Source organism: Dendropsophus ebraccatus, chromosome 2 (genome assembly GCF_027789765.1).
Source record: "Dendropsophus ebraccatus isolate aDenEbr1 chromosome 2, aDenEbr1.pat, whole genome shotgun sequence".
Classification (NCBI taxonomy): Eukaryota; Metazoa; Chordata; class Amphibia; order Anura; family Hylidae; genus Dendropsophus; species Dendropsophus ebraccatus.
The window spans coordinates 118,312,382-118,337,143 of NC_091455.1; the positions used below are offsets into that span (position 1 = coordinate 118,312,382).

Below are 24,762 nucleotides of genomic sequence, written 5' to 3' on the forward strand. Positions count from 1 at the left end.
CCTGCGGAAACTTTGCTCTGAGCTGGCGTAGGTTTTAGTATGAAAGGTGGCGCAGATGGGGCAGATGCAAAAAATACAATTTGCGAATATTTTTCGCCGATTTGCCCTATCTGCGCCTAAAAAAGGCATTTAAGCCTTTTCATACATGTCCCCCAAAGTGGAAAAAGCAAAAGCGCAAAAACGAAAATTTGCTTTGACCTTAAGGGGTTAAGACAGGAAAATTCACTAGTAGCTTGAACTTTTTGCAGCTCTACCCTGCTTATTACTAGCTGCTTCTTCAAACTTCAACATATATAAGTAGATAAGTTATATAAGACTATATAAGTGTGTAAGTTAGAGAAATGCATTGTCTTCAAGGAAAGGTTTAAGCCTTCTTAGGGTGAAAGCACATTTGCTTCATGTTTTTGAGGTGGCAGCAGTAGTTACCAACATTTCACATTTGCAGCAGACAGTGCTTTACTGCTGTTGCCTATAGAGGAATTATACAAATGCTGCTCTCCCACTTTGGTGCCCAAATATATTACATAACTTTGTCAGCTTTCCAATCTAGGGCTATACAATGGTAACAGACAGTGGTGTGGCTTACAACAACCACAGCTGCCACCTCACAATCATGCAGCGGCAGTTACTTCTCTCTGACTCAGACTTTTACTAAAATGTTAGAAAGTTCTTTGTAATTTCTCACTCAGGGAATAGAACTTCTCATCCCCAATCTGAGGGAATGCATCAGTGGACACAACAAAAATGTATAATTTATGCAAAAAAAATAAATAAAAATAGGAATGCTGTTTTATAAAAAAAAAAGTACCTGTGTATTGAGGTATGCAGATTTCCCTCTTCATGGTTCTAACAGTTCATGACACTTCACCAAGCAGTGTCAGAAGTCAGAAGATAACTATTTATACAGGTGACCCCCTCAGGATTTCATGCACTGCCTATGCCATGCAGAGAGAGCAGATGTATTAGCATTGTAGAACACTTTGTCAGTTTTCGGGATGTAGGATGCTGACCCATTTACGGACAATAGATTGCTTCAATTTAGTTTAATAAACATGAAAAACCTGCAAGCAGATCAATTAAAAGGAGTAAGATTTTTACACTGAGCATTGTTTTACACAGCCTATTAATAGTCTTGCTGATGACTAGAAATCTAATTTACTAGAAAACTATCTGATCACTAAATGCTAGAAATGATAAATTAATTATCTTGTAGGTTGCGCCTTGTAATTTAAATTTCAGGCTCCAGAAAACAGATAAATATGCAATTAACCTTTTTCTAGTTTTTTGGGTGTAGAAACATATTTGGCATTCCCAATTAAGCTGTAGTGAGATCCGCTATTCTAGCTTATGAATATATTAAATACATAATGTACAAGCCACAAATACACGAGATTCAGTCTATCCTGAGAGGCAGTTACTAGTAGGGAACATTAACTAAAAAAAACAACGTGACTATGCGGCAAAATAGCTGTTTTAGTGATGCAAAGTGCAGGAATGAAACCTCTAGACAATTGAAACAGGACATTGCTGTTTTATGGTACTGGTATTTTGTGATACTGTGTTCCTGTACAACTGCTTAAAGAGCAAAAGGGAACTGTGGCCAATGCTTTACTGTCCACTTAAAGTCACAGCCTGTTATTTTTGAAAAGTTTGCCTGAGATTTTTGCACAGTCAGTAAAGAGTTAAAGGAGTTGTCAGTGTAAATTGCTATTTTATGATGCTGCCGGGGCTGTGGGGGACATTACAGAGCTGTATATTTACCCCTCCTATTGCACCGCTGCTGCCAATTCCAGGCTGCCCAGTGTCTCCAACAGTCCTCTTCTTCAGAACTTCTATGTCCCCCACAGCCCCAGCAGCATCATAACATTTACAATGGACAACCCATTAATCTCTTTGCAGACTATGTAAAAAACTTGACAATTTTTTTTTTTTTTTAAAACACAAGTTACAACTTGAAGTGGGCAGTAAAGGTTTGGTTACAGGTCCACTTTCAATGCTTCAGGCCAGGTCATTGCCCAGGAAAAGACCGGCGACGCACGACCCTCCAGGCATCCACTAGATTGGATCACTAATGCTCAGTTCTGTCGCAGTTACCTAATCTGGCAGTTAGTTTTCACTTCACATACAAGCAAACGGGTTTGTGAGAAAGTGTCTGCACTGTTGCATGGTAGAGTAAACAAGGTCCATGGGGAAGAAAAATGGTACAGGGATGTAAGATCCCAACAAGGGTCCCAACAGAAGAGACATTTGTAATGGCTAAGCCCCTAGGCACTGACTTCTGACGTAAGACGACAAAGTCCTCAAAGCCCACCAATAGGTCATGTTTTGAGGATTTCCTTAGCATTTCACAGGTGATATAATTAGTCAGTGTTCATGTAGAGTTGGATAAGACTGCAATGGAGGGCTTAAGGAACTGTTAACTCTCATGACTAACCATTTTTTACTGTCTTGTTTATATATGGATAACTGGGCGACAGTCCCTAGCTTGAACAGGTGAAACACAAAACGCAGACAAGACGGAACAAACACAGTTAATCAGGGTCAGGAAGCAAGGTGGGCAACAGATGGTCGATGCGGTACAAAGTCGAAAGTCAGAGGAATAGTCGGGAAGCCAAAAACCAGAATCAGGAAACCAGGAATTCAATCAGGATAAATGCTAGGTCAAGGGACACTCAGACTTAGACTCTGTTGCAGGCAAGGAGGATGATGGGGGGAATAGTGTTATGAAGGCTGGTGTCCCGTCCCCAGGGCGTGATTGGGGCAGAGACTCCAGTCCCCCAGCCCCTAACCAGTGCTGACTTGCGGTGCCGGATACCAGTCAGCAATACTTTAATAACACACCTCTGCCACTTGGCTGGTGGAGGTGAAGCTCCTGACAGGTATTAACTAGAACAAGATATAGAATAACTTGTTGGTAACAGAGTAACTGACATTAGATCAAGTTCAGGGGCCCCAACAGACAAAATTTTCTAATTTCTGTGGGCTTGACCTTTTCGCAGGTTCTGAAGAGGCACCAAAGAGATAAGAGCATCTCTTTGTTTGGTTTGCTCCCATCTTAAAGGAACTGTAGACTTGTTAGCAAGTTACTTGAAACAGTTATCTGTCTAGGCTTAAGGTTTGGTGTGTGGCCTAGCACTAAGATCTGCTAAGCTGCAAAGAAGGGAGACACCTCCTTACACTTTTCTGGCCTAGACTAGTTCTCATGCGCAAAGAGGTGCACCTGGGAAACCACTCCCTCAGAGCACCCTTCACACTGAAGCTAACTGCAGCGGTGCCATGTGATTGAATCTCTACTTCCATACACCTGGTAAATACACAATGGTTTTAACCCTTGCACTGTCAATATACCTCAGACAATTAGTTAGATGTTCCTCAGTCACATGATGACTTTTGTCTGGGACCAGGACACTGCAGTTATACCTGGTAGATGCTAGTTGGATAGGGGATGCTGTTACACATTTTGCATTGGACCTATAAACTTCTAGTATCCAGTAGAAATACATTTTGGAAGCACAGAAAGCATAACGCATTATATAGTATTGTCAGAGTCAAAATGAGGATCCAGTGTCTATTTATTAGCATAGTGCTCCAGATGAAGAAGCCGAGAGATTTGAGGATATCCAGTACCTTGTTTATGCTGCACCAATCACCTAAAAACAGAGCAGACAGCTTTGTGCACAGAACGTACAATGCCCCATTTCTGCTGGCAGTTGTAATAGCCGTATTGTTCTTTTAGAAATGGCTGTATGAAATTGAATTGAATCTTGCTATTATTTTACCAGTAAACACAAGAAGCCGCAAACAGATAACCTTTTTACACACAAGGATAGGTCAATTCATACCTTATTTCTCTCCCTTTTGCCACAGTTCACGAAGATAAGTTTTCCTGTGATAAAAAAAGAACCTTTTTTTAATGAAAAAAATAACTGTATTTATAAAGTTGTGCAAATGCACAAACATGTCTAATAATGCTTTTTGCACTCATCAGTCAAGCCAGTGAAGGCTTGTTTTAACTTTATCATAGAGAATATATTATGTACTATAGAGAATGGACATAGCACTTACACCAGCTTTCTGCTAAGAACTACGCATGTTTAACAGTTACAATATACAGGATAAATAGATCAGAATATGATTATCACAGGTATGATCATCATCTCTAGCTATTGTAGATTATCTGTCCATCAGGAAAAGTAAATGCTCAGTAAAAGTTTTGCAGTCGTTCTGTCCCTGCATTTAAGTATGAGGACACCCAGTTCTCAAATAACTACAACTTGTGCTTCCAAGAATTGATTAATACTTGAATATATAGACGTACAATGCAGAGCTGCCAGTGTTCTAGAATATATTATCTTTATTAGCTTTTTGGAAATGTTTCTAAAGCTCCCCTTTAGAATTGCTATGGGGCATTCAAAGCTCAACCCTCCCAAGGATTGGGCTTGCAGACCCTGACAATGTTATCATATGTGGCCATTACATATAGACAATTCAGAAGATAACCCCAATTTTTGTAGGTTCACACATAACACATCTTAGAATCTAGATTTGCGGGGGAAAAAATCAGCTGTAGACAATGACCTGCGGTGTGGGCTGTGAAATTGGCTGCATGTCTATTTATGTTGCTGAAACTTTGCAAATCTGTTGCAGATTTTCCCAACTGAGATCAACAAGGAAATCAAAATCTCTGATTGCTAAGAATTTTGTTGTTGATTTCTCACGCATCTACAGAAAAACCTAAAAAGATCTAGAACAAAAAACATTACACAAAGTTTAAAATAAAACTCCCCACTGCACTCACCTCCACTGGTGCCCCATGGCAATGCTTTCCTGCTCCCCTGACTGGTCGCTGTTATAGTGGCCCTTCAGTAGAGATGTGTTACATTGACACATGGTTTCTGCTCTGTGCGGGTCCCAGCTCTAAGGTCCACAGTTACTCCTTGGAGTAGGCCGCTAGCGCTGTGAGGGTGCCTTCACACGTGCAGGATTGCAGCAGATTTCATGCTGTGAGTTCCGCAGCAAAGTCCGCTGCGATCCTGTGTCCTGTCATTCTATATGGGTTTACATACTCGCAGCGTATTTTTCAAGCCAGAATAGTAAACAAGCTTCCCCACCCCACTGGCTTTCTTCCTTGCACCTTGCCTGTTCATTTCTAAAAATTCTACAAGAGTAATCCTGTCTAGATTTTGGGAATTGCTGGAGTAATAGGTGCTGACTTAGCAAATAGAAGCTTGTATTTGGGAGAGTTTAACTTATACAGAACCGGTACAGAGGAGGGCTTAGCACTGTGCTTTGCATATTCAGGTCTTGCCATTACTTCATAAGTATGCATGAGTATTCTTAGAATTTTCATATGATGCTTTATAATTAGCATTGTGCCAGGTTTGTCTCTATACGTACAGTATAATACCAGATGTATTTTATGATTGTGTGTAGACAGAATGCCTAACAGCTGGAGTAAGATGGTAATAAAATGTAGATTTATACATCAACTCAGAAATAACAGCAAAACAAATTCTGTTTAATTAATGTTTCATTTTTTTCTTTCTTTCTGTTCCTTAGATGCAGCATCTGGGTCCGGAGAAGGTGGTAAGTTTATATTTAAATTCCAAATTGTATCTTAAAGTTAGAAGAACAGCTATATCATACACAACCTAACTGAGCCTACCTACATGTGACTATGCATCTTCAGTGCACATTAGGCAAAGGGGAGGGGTAAGCTGCAACCAGATAGCTCTGTCGGTGGCTTATTTCCCTGGGAACAAAGGTGTTGGGCAGTGAAACTTCCTCAAGTCCAATCCCTATTTTCACCAACATTATCTTTGGTTGGAGTTTTGGAAGGTCCCCATACTTTATTACACCTTCAATACATTTTATGCTGTTTTCAGCTGTCTTTTTAATTTGTCTTCATTTTGTGCAGGATACATAAAACCTGTAAATGTTGTCAAAGTCAGCGCCCTTAAATAGGTTTTATAAACCAAAAAAGTTTCCTTCTGTACTGAAAAAGCAATCTCCCAGCCTCCCCCCTCACTTCAGAAGAAGCAGGATTTCTGTTTCCATTATGTGGCTATGGAGAGGGGAGGGGCTGTTAGGAGTGACTGAGCACGGAGCAGTCTTGCAAAGCACTACACCCTGCAATTTTCTCTTAGTAAGCTCATAGATAAGCACTGACCTCTCTGACCCCAGAATCCAGCGTTTTAGGTACCCAGACAGTCTACAAACAGCTGACCTTCATGTCATCTCTTCCTGCTCCCTCATATCCCTCGGCCCCTCCCCCCTCCATAAGGATAGAATGGAGAGAGCAGAGCCCGTCTTCACTGGCTTCTCTGTAATGAAGAGGTGTTTGCCTGATAATGCACAGATAAGAAGTCAGGGGGGGAGGCTGGGAGATTGCTTCTTGAGTACAGAAAGAGGCTTTTTTGGCTGATAAAACCTATAACAGAGTTTCTTAAAATCGCTTATACTACTGATTTCTGCAATAAAAAAATGACAGTTACGCTTTAAACCCCCGCGGTCCGGGTACATACTGTAGCGGTGTCATGGCCGCGGCGGCGTCCCGTGCTCCGGGACGCCGCCGCAACCGCCATCTAGCTCAGGCAGCTGCCGGGGTCCTGGTGCAGGGACCCGGCGCTGCGGTCTGTTCGGCCCCGGGGGGCGCCTCACCTCGTCCCGCTCCACCTTCCGTCTGTGCCGGCCGGCGCGCGCGTCCCCGCCTCCTAGGGCGCGCGCGCGCCGGCTGTCTCAGATTTAAAGGGCCAGTCCGCCCCTAATTGGTAGTTGCACCCAATCACTCCCTATAAATCCCAGCATGCCCTGTCCCCTGTGTTGGAGCCTCTACATGCTTCCCATAGCATTTGGCCCAGCTCCCTGTTGTTCCTGATACCTGTCCGCTACCTGGTCCCTAGTCCTTGTTCCTGATTCCTGTCCGCTACCCAGTCCCTACTCCTAGTCCCTGGTTCCTGCTTCCCGTCTCTCTGCTGTTCCTGTGTTCAGCCTGTCACCTGCGGTACGCTTACACGCCACTGTCAGTACCTGCTCCTGTCACGCCTCGCCTGCCGTCACCAGCAACCAAGCCAGGGGTAGCGACCTGGGGGTCGTCTGCCGCAGCAAGTCCATCCCGCTTTGCGGCGGGCTCTGGTCAAAACCAGCGGCCCCTTAGACTCCGCTCCCTGGTGAGGTTTGTGCCATCGCTGGTGCCGGTCCAGTGGATCCACTACTCCCGGCGTTACAAGTGGGTCCCCGCTCCGGCTTGCCTCTGGGGCTTCCGGTGTCTCCCAAGCCAATCAGTGTGCTGCAGCAGGGCAGTTTACACACGTCTCCAGGGCTTGGATTGTCCCTGGAGACATGTAAACTTATAAACTTATTAACTTATTAAGCTCAGCGCCCCCGCGTCCTGCCCTCTAATGTAGCACAACCCCCCACCAACACACACACACACAGATCAGTGATGTCAAGTTAAAGGGGTATTCCAGGGAAAATTGATAAATTGGTAATGGAAAGGGTTAACCAAGGTTAACCCTTTCCTAATATACTTACCTGTCCTTTATTGCTCCCCCAAGGAGATCTGCGGTCCGGCCACGTGATCTTCCAGATTATGACTCGTGGATCCTCTTCTTCCGGTTCGGTGACGTCACCATACCCGGCCGGCGTGTGGCTCTCTGTCTTATTAGCGGCAGAGCACTGAACCCTGACTGGCTTGGTAGCGTGTAGCCAATCAGGGTTTAGTGTTCTGCGTCTCCACACACACCAGTTACATCTGCAGGGTCGGCGTCATTGTGAGGGGTCCCTGCGGGGTGCCATCCGACATCACTCTGCAGGACACCCCTCACCCCCCCCCCCCCCCCCCCCCCCCGTGTCAGCGATGCCGACCTGAGTCCCAGGAGGGGAAGGGATATGGCGGGCAGCATCGCTGACCCGGGGGGGGGGGGTTTCGAGGTCCTGCAGAGTGATGTCGGATGTCACACAACAGCACCCTGCAGGGACCCCTCACAGTGACCGGCCCCGGTGTAAGCATGCTGCAGCGGCGCTGGACCCGATCTCGGCGCCTTTTTCAAGCAGCTATCCTCAGCTGACAGGCGCTGTGTACAGAGCAAGGAAGAAATCTCTCCTGCCTCACACACAGCGCCTGTCAGCTGAGGATAGCTGCTTGAAAAAGGCGCCGAGATCGGGTCCAGCGCCGCTGCAGCATGCTTACACCGGGGGTGAGTGATCTGTGTATCTGAATGATTACACAGGGAGGGGGGCCGGGGGGATCACAATGATAACACAGGGAGGGGGGCCGGGGGGATCACAATGATTACTCAGGGAGGGGGGCCGCTCACTGTGAGGGGTTCCTGCAGGGCGCTGTTGTGTGACATCCGACATCACTCTGCAGGACCTCCCCCCCCCCCCGCCAGTGTCAGCGATGGCGCCCGCCGTATCCCTTCCCCTCCCGGGACTCAGGTCGGCATCACTGACACGGGGGGGGGAGGGGTGTCCTGCAGAGTGATGTCGGATGGCACCCCACAGGGACCCCTCACAATGACGTGCTGACGCCGACCCTGCAGATGTAACTGGTGTGTGGAGAGGCAGAACACTAAACCCTGATTGGCTACACGCTACCAAGCCAGTCAGGGTTCAGTGCTCTGCCGCTAATAAGACAGAGAGCCACACGCCGGCCGGGTATGGTGACGTCACCGAACCGGAAGAAGAAGAGGATCCACGAGTCGTAAGCTGGAAGATCACGTGGCCGGACCGCAGATCTCCTTGGGGGAGCAATAAAGGACAGGTAAGTATATTAGGAAAGGGTTAACCTTGGTTAACCCTTTCCATTACCAATTTATCAATTTTCCCTGGAATACCCCTTTAAGTTATCGACAGATGAGAACACCCCTTTAAGTGATTGTGTATTATTTTCATCTGTAAGAATATATGCCAATAATTAAACTAATTTCCTTTTGCTTGTTTAGGGGATGTTTAATATTAAGCTATTAAACAAACATTGTTTTGTGTCATATCTGGGATTTGTGCATGTACCACGGAATAAAGAAGCAACATGACCATCCATTAGGTGTGGGGATTCTATGCTTTTTGCCAGGGGTCATATAAAGTGAACATGGGTATGAAGACAATAAAGTGAAGCTTCATTTTTAGTTTTATTGGCTTTATAGTCAGTACACGTAAAACTTTATTACACATTCAATACATTTTATGCCGATCTCAGTTGTTTTTTAGTTTGTCTTCATTTTGTGCAGGATACATAAAATCTGTGATTGTTGTTAAAGTCTCTTTGAATAAAATGATTTGGATGTTAATGCTTGTATAGGCATCAGGTATCAGACAGCCCTAGGTAATTGTACAATCCAGAATTAGAATTCAAATAAACCCATAATAGGTTCAGTTAAAGTTGGTTGTCATCTTGATGGTTCATGAGTAGGAACAGTAAAAAAAAACAAAAGCAAGATGCAGACACCTTTGATTGATCTCTGTGCTGAAGATGTGTCCTCCTACTTCAAAGACAAAATAGATAACATCCATGAAGAGCTCCTTTCTCAGGCTGGTATTACACGGGCCGAGCAGGGCCCGATAATACCTGTAAACGAGCAGCGATCTGCTAGATCGCCGCTCGTTTACTGGGCCTATTACACAGCCCAATAATCGTTAAACAAGGGCTGCAAGGACATCGTTACCGATGTCCTTGCAGCCCTTGCATAACGATATACATTACCCATCCATGTTCCAGGGCTGCTGCTGCGGTCTTCTTCTCCCCGGGTCTCGCGCGCTCTTACATCAGAGTGGCCTGTCAGCTGACAGGCCTGTGATTGGCCGGGCGGCCTGTCAGCTGACAGGCCACTCTGACGTTACAGCGCGCGGGACCCGAGGAGAAGAAGACCGCAGCAGCAGCCCTGGAACGTGGATGGGTAATGTATATCGTTAGTCACCGCCCGCGCACCGCTATTACACGTAACGGTACGTGGTCAGCTCCCGACAAAAATAGGTCAGAACCTACATCAACGATCAGCCGATGATCGTTGTCATCGGCTGATCATTGCATTAATTACATGGAACGATAATCGGCCGAATCGGGCCGATTCGGCCGATTATCGTTCCGTGTAATAATACCCTCAGTCTATAATAACTGTAGATCCCATTCCCTCTCATATTTCCTCTTCATCACTCTCAGCTTTTGAACCAGTGGCAGAGGATGAAGTCTCCAAGGTCCTCTAGGCCTCTTGCCTAACTACCTGTCTGGTCTAGTGACCCTATTCCCTTACACCTCATCCAGGCTCTCCCTCTTGTCACTACACACCTAGCCTTTCTTTGGGAATCTTTTCCTTGTTAAAAAAATATAATTATTACTACAGATCCATATTTTTACACAAAGGACTTTTGGTCATGTGAAGGATGCCTTATTATCATATACCCAGTATATAGCCCACTGCAATTTGCTGGGTAGCATTCAAATAAATTAATAAAAGTTTTCTGAAGTTACAGTTTTCATATTGTACTTTACTGATGTGAAGAGGACTTGGCTTTTGTTTAGTCTACCAAATTATTAATCAGCAAAATGAGATTCTCTGCAATTAGTGATATTGAATAAACACTCTCTGAATCTAACAAACATAGTCCCTACAGCACAGCTTGAACTACTCAAAATATTCATGATTGGCTCTTTCCCCTTCAGCATAATCTGTGCTGGTAAGTACGAAAAACTTGACATTTAGCTCCTCTAATAATACCATGAAATAGAGGAGCTGGGCGCAGAGCTTTAAAAAAGCAGATGCCTTTAAGTTTGAAAAATGCTCACCACGGTGTCCCATGACAAGCAGATTTAGCACAGTGTCAAAGTTAATATACACCACGAGTGTTTGATCCTCATGTTTTAAAGTCCACAATAAATCACATACCATGAATCAATTGGCTTCCTATCCCTTATGGGCAGCTCATCTTATAAGGGCAACTGTCTAACTCAAAGAAGGCCACGTCTCCACTTATAATTACTGCACAAAGGTTACCAGGAAAGTGTGAAAAAGGAGAACTGACACTTTTATTGGCTTATGGTATAATTAATAATTGATTTAAACATTTACAATAACTAAAAATTCAAATTTGCATGCTCAGTTTTATTAGTTGGAGTACACCTTGTAAGTACTGCTTTATTCTTTACATAACCACAAGGTTCAGCGTAACTTCTAACATCAAACTGGTAACATGACCTCTTGTACCCACTAAACATATGTTATTATTGGAGATTTCCCATTGATAACATTTGTCCAAGCACCACATGCGATTGACATTTATCAGGAAAAAGAAAATGGAATCACATTCATGGGGCATGGAGGTTGCAACAACATGACAATTACCGAGTAGTTCTTGCACACGTCAAACAAATAAGTTCTTGAATTCCCAAAAAGATAAAACTTGACCATTTTTAGACATGTCTATTAGAAAATACACAAATTTTCATAAATTTTCCAAACTTACCAACTATATGACAACAGCACTCATAGAGACATACTACACTCATCCTATTATTGGGAGAGGGCCTCAATTAACCATTACATTATCCATTACTTGTCCCTTGTTTTCTCATTCATTTGTATACATATTGGCTACAGTTTATTTTCAGTAGTGTTCTTCTATACAGTCAGTGTTTTTATCTCCTTGGTGACATTTTTAGGCTCTGGATACCCCTCTTTTTTCAGGTATATAAAAGGTATACATCAACTCCTATTAAAAAACAAACAACTATCATGTAACATCTGGCTGCAGCATTAAGGGTAAAAAAAATGCATAAAAACATCAGTAAAACCTGAATGCGCTATATTGTTGGACTTGATCCATTTCATCTGCTTTGTACAGCATGTGTATACAAGCAGCAGCACCTACAGCTCTGCATTCTGCAGGTGTATGTTAATTAGTTTTGCAACATGCACGTAAATGGTTGGCGCTGTGCTTTCCAGTACAGTTTGTATTATGATAGCACAGCAGATAAACACTGTCTGAGATGATTGTTTAGGAAGCATTTCATTTCCTACAAACATTGCTTAAGAGGATTTTGTCAGAACTCAATTTGCTGCTTCATCGTCTTCTTGGTCAGTTTGAATTGCCAAAGCAGAAAGTAAACATTACATGTAAACCTGTGGGATTAGATAAATGATGGCTGGCAAAGACTGTCATAAATCCTAATAGAAATCAGAATGTATCGATCATTGGCACAGATCCATAGCAATCTGCTATCGACCAATAGCATCCACTGCTTCATTCTCAATCCCTTGGAAATAATTATGCTCCATTTTATACTTAAAAGCATACGCACCAATCACAGACAAAACATGTTCATTTAAAAGTGGAACATTCTGTCTTCATAGAACATATCCCAAACCTGCATTGGCCAAGGATTTGTCTGGTGCGGTTCTAATGAGACATAAAAAAAGGCACAGTAAAATAAAAGCTATGTGCTAGAGATGAGCAAACTTGCTGAAAGTTCAGGTTTGCACAAACTCAAACAATGTGCATTTTATTTCTACTGCCTGGAGAAGGTGGATGCAGCATGAGGACTGCTTAGAAAACGTGGATACAGCCATAGGCCATGTGTGAAAAGATGGAGCCAATTTGTAAACAGATGGAAAATACGGCCGTATTTTGCAAAATAAGGTCGTACAAAATTAGCATGTTCAATATTTGGACAGTCATAATCAATTTCGGCTGTTATTCTTTGGGCACTGCCGAACTATTTCCCATTGATTTTAATAAAGCACATTATTATATTGAAAATAGGCTCTTATTTTGACCTCAAAATCATGGTTGTATTTTTCTTTTATTTTACATTGCCTGAAGAAAAAAAAAACACTAATTTGTGGGAAGAAGGATATGCAGAGAAGCTCTCTAGCTTTTCCAATGTTTTTGCCTTAGAGCATGATCAAAACATAACTGGGGATTTAGTTTGCCAAGCCAGAAATTGTCTCCAGACGTAGAAGCAAACCATCTTGTTATGGATGCACCTCGAGAGTGCTGTTATTGACTGTCTGTTCCGAATCAACAGTTCAATATAACAGGACTGTGGCAGGAGGACACATGTGTTAGACATGTGCCGTCCAACGCGCAGCATTAAAGAGTTCCAAGCACGTAAGGACAGAAGACAAGTGATGTCCAAGGTGGATTGTGATAAACAGTAGTATAAAATGGAATCACTTGCTGTACTGTTGTGAAAGATGGTGGAATGGGCACTTCTGGCGTACCATACGGTCCAGCTGCTCCCACATCCGTTCACAACACTTTTTTCCAGTCTTCCTCTGTCCAATGTCTGTGTTCTTTTGCCCATCTTAGTCTTTTTCTTTTATTGGCCAGTCTCAGATATGGCTTTTTCTTTGCCACTCTGCCATGAAGTCCAAAATCCTGCAGCCGCCTCCCTACTGTAGATGTTGACACTGGTGTTTTGCGGGTACTATTTAATGAAGATGCCAGTTGGGGACATGTGAGGCGTCTGTTTCTCAAACTAGAGACTCTAACATCAATTAGCCTTCTGAGCCAATGAGCAAACACATTGTACCATTAGAACATTGGAGTGATAGTTGCTGGAAATGGGCCTCTATACACCTATGTAGATATTGCACCAAAAACCAGACATTTGCAGCTAGAATAGTTATTTACCTTATTAGCAATGTATAGAGTGTATTTGTTTAAAGTTAGGACTAGTTTAAAGTTATCTTCATTGAAAAGTACAGTGCTTTTTCTTCAAAAATAAGGACATTTCAATGTGACCCCAAACTTTTGAACGGTAGTGTATGATGTGATTTATGGCCACCGTTGTCTAGCAGCTCTCATCTTTTGTGATTGTATAGAGAAGTTGTATTTATATAGGATGCAAGTGGGAGAACACTGTACCAGAGACCGCCAAAGGGTAGAATTATGTCTTATGAATTAAGGGCATAATTGGTTTATCAACAAGAGGAATATTGCACTATATTAGTAAGGGAGGCTCAAATGCAATCATCTACCCACTTAACGTACTGTATACTGCTATGTTGGCAAACACCTGATGGATCACTTGATTAGACAGTAAGCTTGTTATCTCTATAGCATAATAACATTCTGAATGATACATTAAATTGATAGAAACTGATGTATATGAAAAGAGATCACATATATTGTGATCTTTAATAAATTATTTGCATTGAATAACTTAAGATAAGAGTCCTAAGCTGTTACACTCCCCGGACATATCATTGTATGACCAGGAGTTATACCAAGACACATCCCTCTATGGCCATGTGCAGACATAGGATATTGAGCCTTATTTTGTGCATTATCGTTGGCCTTAAGTGGTCAGTATTTTACCAAAAGCAGCAGTTGAACCAACAGAAAAAAAAATACTGTTTTTACAGTCTCCTGGAAAACATTGATACAGCCCAGGGGCGTAGCTAGGATTCATGGGGCCCCTTAGCAAAAAACTGTACGGGGCCCCATAAATCCTGTACGCCCCCCCCCCCCCTGCCTGCCAAAGACAGACAATGACGCACATATACACACACAGAGGCACCATTAATGAATATACAGATACGCCACTGACATACACACATATATACGCTGTAAAGTGATTACACTAGTGCAGATGTATACACCATGAGTAGACTGTACACAGGGAAATCATCTCAGTGTAATAAGAAATACTCAACACGAAATAAAAGAAAATGCAGCAGATATTAGTGGTGGGTTCTTATTAGAGCCCAACATTAATAGAAACTGCTGCAGGACATCTTTGGGAGCTAACCTGTCAATCACTTGAGACACTACGGACATACACAAACACACACATATACACCAGTGTTACATACATTGCTGACATACACAAACACACACACACACACATATAGCCACAGATACATACACATACTGACATATACATATATACACAGATACATATATTCACACACTGACATATACATATACCCACAGATACATATATACACTCACTGACACACATACACAGCACTTACAGCTCCCAGGCTTTCCCCTCCTTCTCCTGATCTTCACATAGAAGTATTCAGGACCTTTGGGTCATGTGACCCAAAGTTCCTTCATCCCTTTCCTGTGCCGTGCAGGGCCTGGCAGGTTCTGCTCCTCTGTTCAGCCCGCTCACCCAGCACTACTGTGAGGGGGCTGAACAGTGCAGTGGCGGGTCCCTCTTCCACTGGACCCCTAGGGGAGCGGGGCACAGTGGTCGGATGACAGTGTCAGTACCTACCATGAAGGCAGGGCAGGCTGAACCCGAACATAAGGCAAGTTTGCTACACATGATGTCATGGCTAGAATTCCCCCCCCAGTAGAAGAGTATTTTGTGCGCTTTTTTTGATTCAATACTGCAAGTCTAGTGGATTAAAATAGATGAACACAAGAAATATGGATCTTGTGTGTCAACATTACTGCCTCTAATTCTGTTTTAGGAATTACATAGGAATAATCATAGGAACATGACAGCTAGATTACATTATTGGTCTGTGCAGTCATAAGATTTTAACCCTGTAGAACGTTTGGGGTTAAAGTAATAATCGGATTGGATGGAGCAAGTGATCTGTTTTAAAACAAAACAGAATCTGTGCCACTGAGTCTCAAACAAAAGCAAACCAGACACCACACTAACATCTTCCAACATATATGCTTATTTATGATGCCTATTGACTTTCTTCTTTTTGTGGGATTTACTTGAGCTGAAAATTTGACTATGCTTTTCAGTACTGTAAAAAAAAAAAAAACACAGAGGGGGACATTTATGAAGACCGGCGTACTCGTGGGTGTAGATTTTTGCCACGATTTCTGAGAGTCCACACTTCCTCCCTGCCCCAGCCGCCCATCGAGCGAGCGGGGGATACAGCAGGCGTATGCCAGGGAGAAGGAGCAAATCTACGCCTTCTCCCTGGCGTGCACCAGGGGCGCAAGATTGATAACTGTCCCCCAGTGCACATTTTTTAAATGTCTATTTATGTCAGTATATCCCTTTAACATACTTCAGAAAGAGCGTATTTTATCTATTAAATAGCATAATTTGTAAGGAAAAAAAATACATCCATCCAGTGTTGATTCAGCAAAGGGAAAAAAAGATTAAACAGTGAAAGTAGCTTCTCTCGTGGTGTGGTCTGAAGACCCTTTTAGTGGGGACAAGCAGGTCTTGACCTCTTGGATCAGCACTTGTTTAATGAGGCTTTACATGGCTCAATTTTCAAGCAAATCATGAAGACCGAAACATTTACAAAGTAGTAATTTTACATAATTCAAATAATCTGCGCTGAAGACCTGGCCTCCTTCTTCAAAACCAAAATTGACACTCTACGCTCCGATATCACCTCCCAGCCACAAAGTCCCATAGCTCCTATTACTTCTCTCATAGATACCCTTCCCTCTCCTACTCCCTCATCGCTCTCAGCTTTTGACCCAGTGACAGAGGAAGAAGTTGCCAAGCTCCTCTCCTCCTCTCGTCCCACTACCTGCCCTAGTGACCCTATTCCCTCACACCTCCTCCAGTCCCTCTCTCCCGCTGTCACTACTCACCTTACTAAAATATTCAACCTCTCCGTCTCCTCTGGGATCTTTCCCTCCTCATTCAAACACTCTATTATAACCCCACTGCTGAAAAAACCTTCTCTAGACCCATCTTGTGCAGCCTACTATCGACCTGTTTCTAATCTCTCCTTCATCTCCAAATTTCTAGAACGTTTGATCTATTCTCGCCTTACCCGCAATCTCTCTGACAACTCTCTTCTCGACCCTCTATAGTCTGGCTTCCGATCCCTTCACTCCACTGAAACTGCTCTCACTAAGGTGTCAAACGACCTCCTGAAGGCCAAGTCACTAGGAAACTACTCCTTGCTGATTCTCCTGGACCTCTCAGCAGCATTTGACACTGTGGACCACCAGCTTCTCCTCTCCATGCTCAGCTCTCTTGGCCTCAAGGACTCTGTTCTCTCTTGGTTCTCTTCCTACCTCTCTGACCGCTCTTTCAGCGTATCCTTCTCTGGCTCTACTTCCGGTCCCCTACCTCTTACTGTTGGAGTTGCCCAGGGGTCAGTCCTGGGTCCCCTCCTCTTCTCCCTCTATACAGCCCCTATCGGACAGACCATCAGCAGGTTTGGTTTTCAATACCATCTTTATGCTGATGACAGCCAGCTATACACCCATACCTCCCAACTTTTGGAAAGAGCAAAGAGGGACATGTGCGCCGCGGTCCCCATAGCCACGCCCCATAGCGACCCTCCATAGCCACGCCCCCATAGTGACCTCCATAGCCACGCCCCCATTGCGACCCTCCATAGCCACTCCCCTACAGTCACCACATCCTGCTTACTGAATAGTGCCCTATACAGTATCCAATCCCCCCAAAAATGCCCTATATAGTATCCAATCCCCCATTATAGTGCCACACATAGTATCCAATCCCCCATTATAGTGCCACACATAGTATCCAATCCCCCATTATAGTGCCACACATAGTATCTTATCCCCCATATAGTGCCACACATAGTATCCCATCCCCCATTATAGTGCCACACATAGTATCCAATCCCCCATATAGTGCCCCACATAGTATCCAATCCCCCATATAGTGCCCCACATAGTAGCCAATCCCCATATAGTGCCCAACATAGTAGCCAATCCCCATATAGTGCCCACATAGTAGCCAATCCCCCCATATAGTGCCCCACATAGTATCCAATGCTCCATATAGTGCCCCACATAGTATCCAATGCCCCATATAATGCCCTACATAGTAGCCAATGCCCCCATATAGTGCCCCACATAGTAACCAATGCCCCCATATAGTGCCCCACATAGTAGCCAATCCCCATATAGTGCCCCACACAGTAGTCTATGCCCCCATATAGTGCCCTACATAGTAGCCTATGCCCCCATATAGTGCCCCACATAGTAGCCAATCCCCATATAGTGCCCCACATAGTAGCCAATGTCCCCATATAGTGCCCCACAGCCCCACATAGTAGCCAATCCCCCCATATAGTGCCCACATAGTAGCCAGTCCCCATATAGTGCCTCACATAGTAGCCAATCCCCCATATAGTGCCCCACATAGTATCCAATTCCCCATATAGTGCCCCACATAGTAGCCAATGCCCCCATATAGTGCCCCACATAGTAGCCAATTCCCCATATAGTGCCCACACAGTAGCCAATCCCCCATATAGTGCCCACACAGTAGCCAATCCCCCATATAGTGCCCCACATAGTAGCCAATGTCCCCATATAGTGCCCCACAGCCCCACATAGTAGCCAATCCCCCCATATAGTGCCCACATAGTAGCCAATCCCCATATAGTGCCTCACATAGTAGCCAATCCCCCATATAGTGCCCCACATAGTATCCAATTCCCCATATAGTGCCCCACATAGTAGCCAATGCCCCCATATAGTGCCCCACATAGTAGCCAATCCCCCATATAGTGCCCACACAGTAGCCAATCCCCCATATAGTGCCCCACATAGTAGCCTATGCCCCCATATGGTGCCCCACATAGTATCCAATGCCCCCATATAGTGCCCCACATAGTAGCCAATGCCCCCATATATGCCCCACATAGTAGCCAATCCCCCCATATATGCCCCACATAGTAGCCAATGCCCCCATATAGTGCCCCACATAGTAGCCAATGCCCCCATATAGTGCCCCACATAGTAGCCAATCCCCCATTTGTGTGGCCCGACCAAAAAAACAATAAACCAGTAACTCACCTGTCCGCTGGTCCCAGCAGCTCCTCTCCCGGCAGAGCGCGCACTCCCGTCATCCTCCGGGGCAGGCAGCGGGGTACAGAGACACTGACTGTGCCGGAAGTGACCTGCAGCCTCTATATGAATCACTTCCGGCACAGTCAGTGTCTCTGTACCCCGCTGCCCGCCCCGGAGGATGACGGGAGTGCGCGCTCTGCCAGGAGAGGAGCTGCTGGGACCGGCGGACAGGTGAGTTACTGGTTTATTGTTTTTTCGGTGGGGCCACATATAAAGCGGGACACGGGGGGCCGTTCCGGGACCGCGGGACAGCACCCAGAAAACGGGACTGTCCCGCGGAAACCGGGACAGTTGGGAGGTATGTACACCTCCTCCCGTGACATCTTCCCTGCCTTCCTGCAAAATACTAGTAACTGCCTATCCGCTGTCTCTAACACTATGACCTCTCTATTTCTCAAACTTAATCTCTCTAAAACTGAACTTCTGGTATTTCCTCCCTCTAACAAACCTAAACCCGACATCTCACTCTCAGTCTGTGGTACTAGCATAACTCCTGTGCATCAAGCTCGATGTCTGGGGGTTATGCTAGACTCTGATCTATCCTTCACTCCCTATACCCAAGCTCTTACACTCTCCTGTCCTCTTCATCTCAAAAACATCTCCAGAATCCGTCCATTTCTCACCACTGACACAGCTCAGACTCTGACTGTCGCCCTGATCCATTCCCGTCTTGACTACTGTAACTCCCTACTAATTGGTCTTCCTCTCTCTAAGCTCTCCCCTCTCCAGTCTATTCTTAACGCAGCAGCCAGGCTCATCTTCCTCTCCAGCCGCTATACCGACGTCTCCCCTCTGTGCCAGTCACTGCACTGGTTACCCATTAAATGCAGAATCCACTTCAAGCTCTTCACCCTCACCCATAAAGCTCTCCACAACTCTGCCCCTCCATACATCTCCTTCCTCATCTCCACCTATCATCCTTCCCGTGCTTTGCGCTCTGCAAATGATCTAACCTTAACATTTTCGATAATCAGAACCTCTCATTCCCGCCTCCAAGACTTCTCTCGTGCTGCACCAGTTCTCTGGAACGCCCTACCTAAAGACATCAGACTCATACCCAATATTCACAGTTTCAAGTGTGCCCTGAAGACTCATCTCTTCAGGCCCGCTTATAACGTTCCCTAAACTTGTTTCCCCCTTCTGTTGTTTCCCTTGCTCTATCTCTGACGGTTCCTGCACTTTATATGTTTACTTGCAATCAGACATTGGCGTTGTTGCTGGCTCATCCTGTATTTCTAACTATGTAAAATGGCTGGACCATGGACAAATAAAGCACTGGTGTCAACCCAAGTTGTAGTTTGTAAGCTCCAACGAGCAGGTCTCGTTTATACTTTGTATTTTTAGGTTATTTTTATTTATTCTAATTATTTAACTGTGTATTATGTACCTCTGTACTGTATGCATAAAAAAAAGCGCTGCGGAATCTGTTGGCGCTATACAAATAAATTTATTATTATTATTATTATTATTATTATCTGCAAATCTATTATGCCAAGCCAGGTGATGCCTTTGATGGAAGTAGCATAATAAGATAACCACAATGGATTGGTGTGCTGTAGGTCTATATATTTAGGGTAAATTCACACGGGCGGATCCGCTGGGAGTCTCACGCACGAGATCCGCAGCTAATCCGCAATACACGTATTATTCTTATTATTATTAATACGTGTATTGCGGATTAACTGCGGATTTCGTGCATGAGACTCCCGGCGGATCTGCCTGTGTGAATTTACCCTTTATCATTATGCAAACTGTTTAAACTATCACCAGATTTCATCATTGTAGTCTGCACATCCACCCTATACATAGGCATTCTGCAACCCACTAATGATTATTCTTATAGTCACATATTTCAGGTATCTAATATGAAATTATTCCACATACATGGATAAAATAAATGCAAAATACATACATAATTCGTGTAACTATATTTTGCTTCTTCCATGATTTTTCTTTTTGCATGAATAACGATGTTCCAACTACATATATAGAGAATGGTATAGCTAGTATTATTCAGACTTTATTTCTGGCTTACTATGGGCTTGAAGTTTTGAGGATTTGGAGATACTATAACAATACTATAAGGAGAAAACTATTACATATTACCATCATTATTATACAATACATGTAACATTTTCTACTGGTTGGTAGGTTTCTTTTATGGTGTCATTTATACAATGCAAGATCAATTATTTTTTTTCTCATAAATAAAACAAATTCTTCTTAGCTATTATCTTAACTATGGTATTACCTTATTTTGTGGATTACTGGACATACAGACGTAGCAATCTGTCCTGGCTAATGTACAGACAAACTTTCTTCCTTATTGACAAGTCAATGTCATCACTGGACCATTAGCAAGGGAAGCCTCTAGGATCTGGGGCTGTCTTGTTTTTGCCATGACTCAGCTCAGCAGATCACAGTTATAGCTAAAAATTGTCATTTAGTTATAATTTTGATATTAATTTCTGAAACTTTATGAAATTATTTAATCTCTGTTAATGTTGTTTTTCAGAATATGAAGGATCTGGGACTGAGGTTCATAGGAAACATCCTAAATGTGGTGCTTGCAAATATGGAGCTGAATGTGATGAAGATGCAGAAGACATAGGGTAAGCCTCCTTTTTTTTACATTATTGGATGTTCTGCAGATTTATGCTCACAGAGTTGTCATACTAAGCAGATCCATATTGAATATCATCCATTAACTTCTATAAAGAAATCTGACCCTTTGCAGCTTGGAATTCCCAGGGAACTACTGAGGGTTGTGCCCGACAGTAAACAGGCCGGAGGTTAGGACAGGCAGCATACAAAGTCAGGAAAGAAACCAGGTCCACAACTGGGTAGTCAGAACCGTAGGACTTTTGAACTTCACAAGAACCTGGGAACCTTATTGCTCAAAGAGTAATAGAAGATGGAACCTTAGGTGTTTTGTTTCCAAGTGGCTCTGTTTTGGGTCTTGGGCTAACTTGAGAAGCAAGCAGGCAGGCAGATATTTGGGAGCTACATCATTAGCTGTGCCTGTTTCCTCCATTTACTTACACTGTGCTGATATACTGTATAGTTATAGCTATCAGCAAAGTGTAGGGATCATCACAGACTGCCACTTATTGCAGTGAAATGGTAGTCTAAAGTCACAGCAACACACCGGTCACCATGACTTGCACCAGAATCCTATTGAGGAACAGACAGGGCTGAGTGTAGCAAATCAATTGTGACAATAGCTTTAATGTGTCAGAGATTTGTGTACTTGTCTTGTCTTCTTCACCAATAAGCTGCAATGGTACAATATAAAAGATTATTTTTGTGAAGCCAGGATTAGAAAATGCATTTGAGGATGACTTCAAATACACAAAGTCCTATGTGTTTTTTCACAGTATGTTCCAATAACAGAGAAAACAACACTCTGAAAAATCTATAATTATGGTCAGAGTGACATCCGGAGCCACCAGTGTCCATTACATGAATACATCCCTTTTGTGTCTGGGTTATGATGGATGTAATGACTTTGCTGCTGTTAGGTGAGCCTCCATCAGATCGGCAGTAAAAGCTTTTATTCTCTATAAAGGCTCTAGATTAAATGCTGTGGAGTGTGTTAGAAAATCGAATGTCAAATTTCTCACATCATACTTTCTTGGTTTGGTCTAAACTATTTACCAGCCCAGTTTTAGTAGGTGATGTGTAAGTTGCAAAGTTGAAATCATTATCATCTCTAAATATTGCTGAGGAGTAAATTGTATCAGCTGTAAATGATGCAAAGTAGCTGCAATGTGATGCAGGGTGGAAAATGGAGCCATGCAGCAAATCCCTCTCACTGGTGTATTTTACCAAAGGACAGGTCAGTAAATTATTCCTTCATGTTCTGCAAGCATTTAGCTCCCCAAGTCCACACTGCCATGTCTTGCGTTATGTAATATACAGTATATTGGTAAGAAATGTGTAGGTTGGAAGGGGTTAAATATGCAGCTGACCCCGTTTTAATAAAAAGTAGGTAGATGCACTGAAATGATCAATAAACAGCACCAATAAACCCATTTGCTGAGACTAACAATAGAAGATATGCAAATCTGTGAATATTTTATATATATATACTGATCGTTTCTCTTTAAGTTTTTATTCCAATATATAATAGGATATTAAACTAACCTTATTGTTTTTCCAGTTTTTTTTAGAGCGTAAGGTCCCGTTCACACTGAGCAAAAACGGCAAAATCCCACCGTGCTCAGTGTCCTGCAGTGCTCGCGCGTCCGCTTCCTCCCCTCTCCGCTGAAATTGACATTTCTTTGAGCAGAGAGCGGTGGGAGCACCCTCCCATTCACTCACTGCAGCACACTGAGCACGGCGGGATTCCGCAAAGGGGGCCTAAAGCAAAGACCCAGTTACTAGTCTAACAAAACCACTAGTTCTGTCAATATTACTGTTCTTTTCCTACTTATCTGAATACCGTTTACACATGTCCCTCTCTACGTAGTCCAGAACTTGGAGCCATCTTTCATAACTGCTTATGGCTTCACTGGTGGTGCCTGACTTCAGTATGGGAATTATTGTCTGTGGCTACAATTGTTACCTGTGTTAGAAGATTAGATACTACCATCAGTGAGATTGGAAGATTGATGGATGTAGAGATGAGGACATCAGTTCAAATAGAAAGGGGTAAGACAGGAAGTGGCAACATTAGGCTGTTGTGCAGCATACATTAGTTGCAGAGACCTTGAATGTATACAGCTAGAGATGAGCCAAGCTCCTAATAATAGTTTCAGGTCAAATTGATTAAATCATTTATCAGATTCTATTGGCATTCAGTGGCCAATTGGGATTCTGTCGTGCCAGATGCTATCAGCAGAGGTGTAACTTGAAGCAAGTAGGCCACAGGGCTTCTCCACTTTAATGCCTAATTTACAGAGCTGAGTCCCCCAGCTCCATGTAAATCTATAGCACTGGATCTCTCACTGGAGACAGGAACTATATAGATGGAGCTGGACACTAAAGTTCCACTGTATGTAGCATGGAGAGCACAGCTTGGGACTTGGGATACCGAATTAAAAAAAGATTACAGAAATGGCACAGTGCTTAATCCAATTTCTTAAAAATACACTGGAGGTGCACTTTAATTCCTTAGCGACCCATGACGTATCTGATGCATCATGGTGCCACGGGGGGTGTTCCCGGCTGACATGTGCAGCCGGGCAGTGCCTCTATTAGCCGGCGTGGGTCCCGTTGCCGCGTTGGCTAATTAAGCCTCTAAGTGCAGCTGTCAAACCTGACAGCTGCACTTAGAGGCTTTCCTCCGTGCATCCCTGGTGTCTAGTGGGATGGATCTCCCCCCGTGATGCGATCGTGGGGGGGAGATCCGTTCTCCTGCCCGTGCCAGGCCTCAGCGTCGGAATGGCGCTGATCCCGGCTCGGCAATAGATTGCTATGGCCTGCAGCAGGCCATAGCAATCTATGACCGATCTGATCGATCTTTGCTGTGTATATACACAGCATTGATCTCTATGAGAGATCAGTGCTGTCTATATACAAGTCCCCCAGGGGGACTTCTAGTTAAAGTAAAAAGTAAAGTAAAAATGTTTTTTTATTAATAAAAAATCCCCTCCCCTAATAAAAGTCCAAATCACCCCCCTTTTCCCATTTTATAAATATAAATAAACAAATAAACAAACATGTTTGGTATCGCCACGCGCGTAATCGCCCGAACTATTAATTAATCACATTACTGATCTTGCACGGTAAACGGCGTAAACGCAAAAAAATTCCAAAGTGCAAAATTGCGCATTTTTGGTCGCATCAAATCCAGAAAAAATTTAATAAAAAGTGATCAAAAAGTCGTATATGCGCAATCAAGGTACCGATAGAAAGAATGCATCATGGCGCAAAGAATGACACCTGACACAGCCCCATAGACCAAAGGATAAAAGCGATGTAAGCATGGGAATAGAGCGATTTTAAGAGACATATATTTGTTGAATTTTTTACAAGCCATTAGATAAT

General features: G+C 43.6%; 1 protein-coding gene across 2 annotated transcripts in view; it reads left to right on the forward strand.

Annotated features, from left to right (window-relative positions):
* TMEFF1 (transmembrane protein with EGF like and two follistatin like domains 1) overlaps window positions 1–24,762 on the forward strand; it is a 186,453-nt gene that overhangs the window by 111,031 nt on the left and 50,660 nt on the right. For both annotated transcript variants that reach the window (XM_069960267.1, XM_069960269.1), the window contains exons 4-5: window positions 5,560–5,586; window positions 21,287–21,383. In XM_069960267.1, coding sequence (XP_069816368.1) covers window positions 5,560–5,586; window positions 21,287–21,383 — 124 coding nt within the window. The remainder of the gene's footprint in view (window positions 1–5,559; window positions 5,587–21,286; window positions 21,384–24,762) is intronic.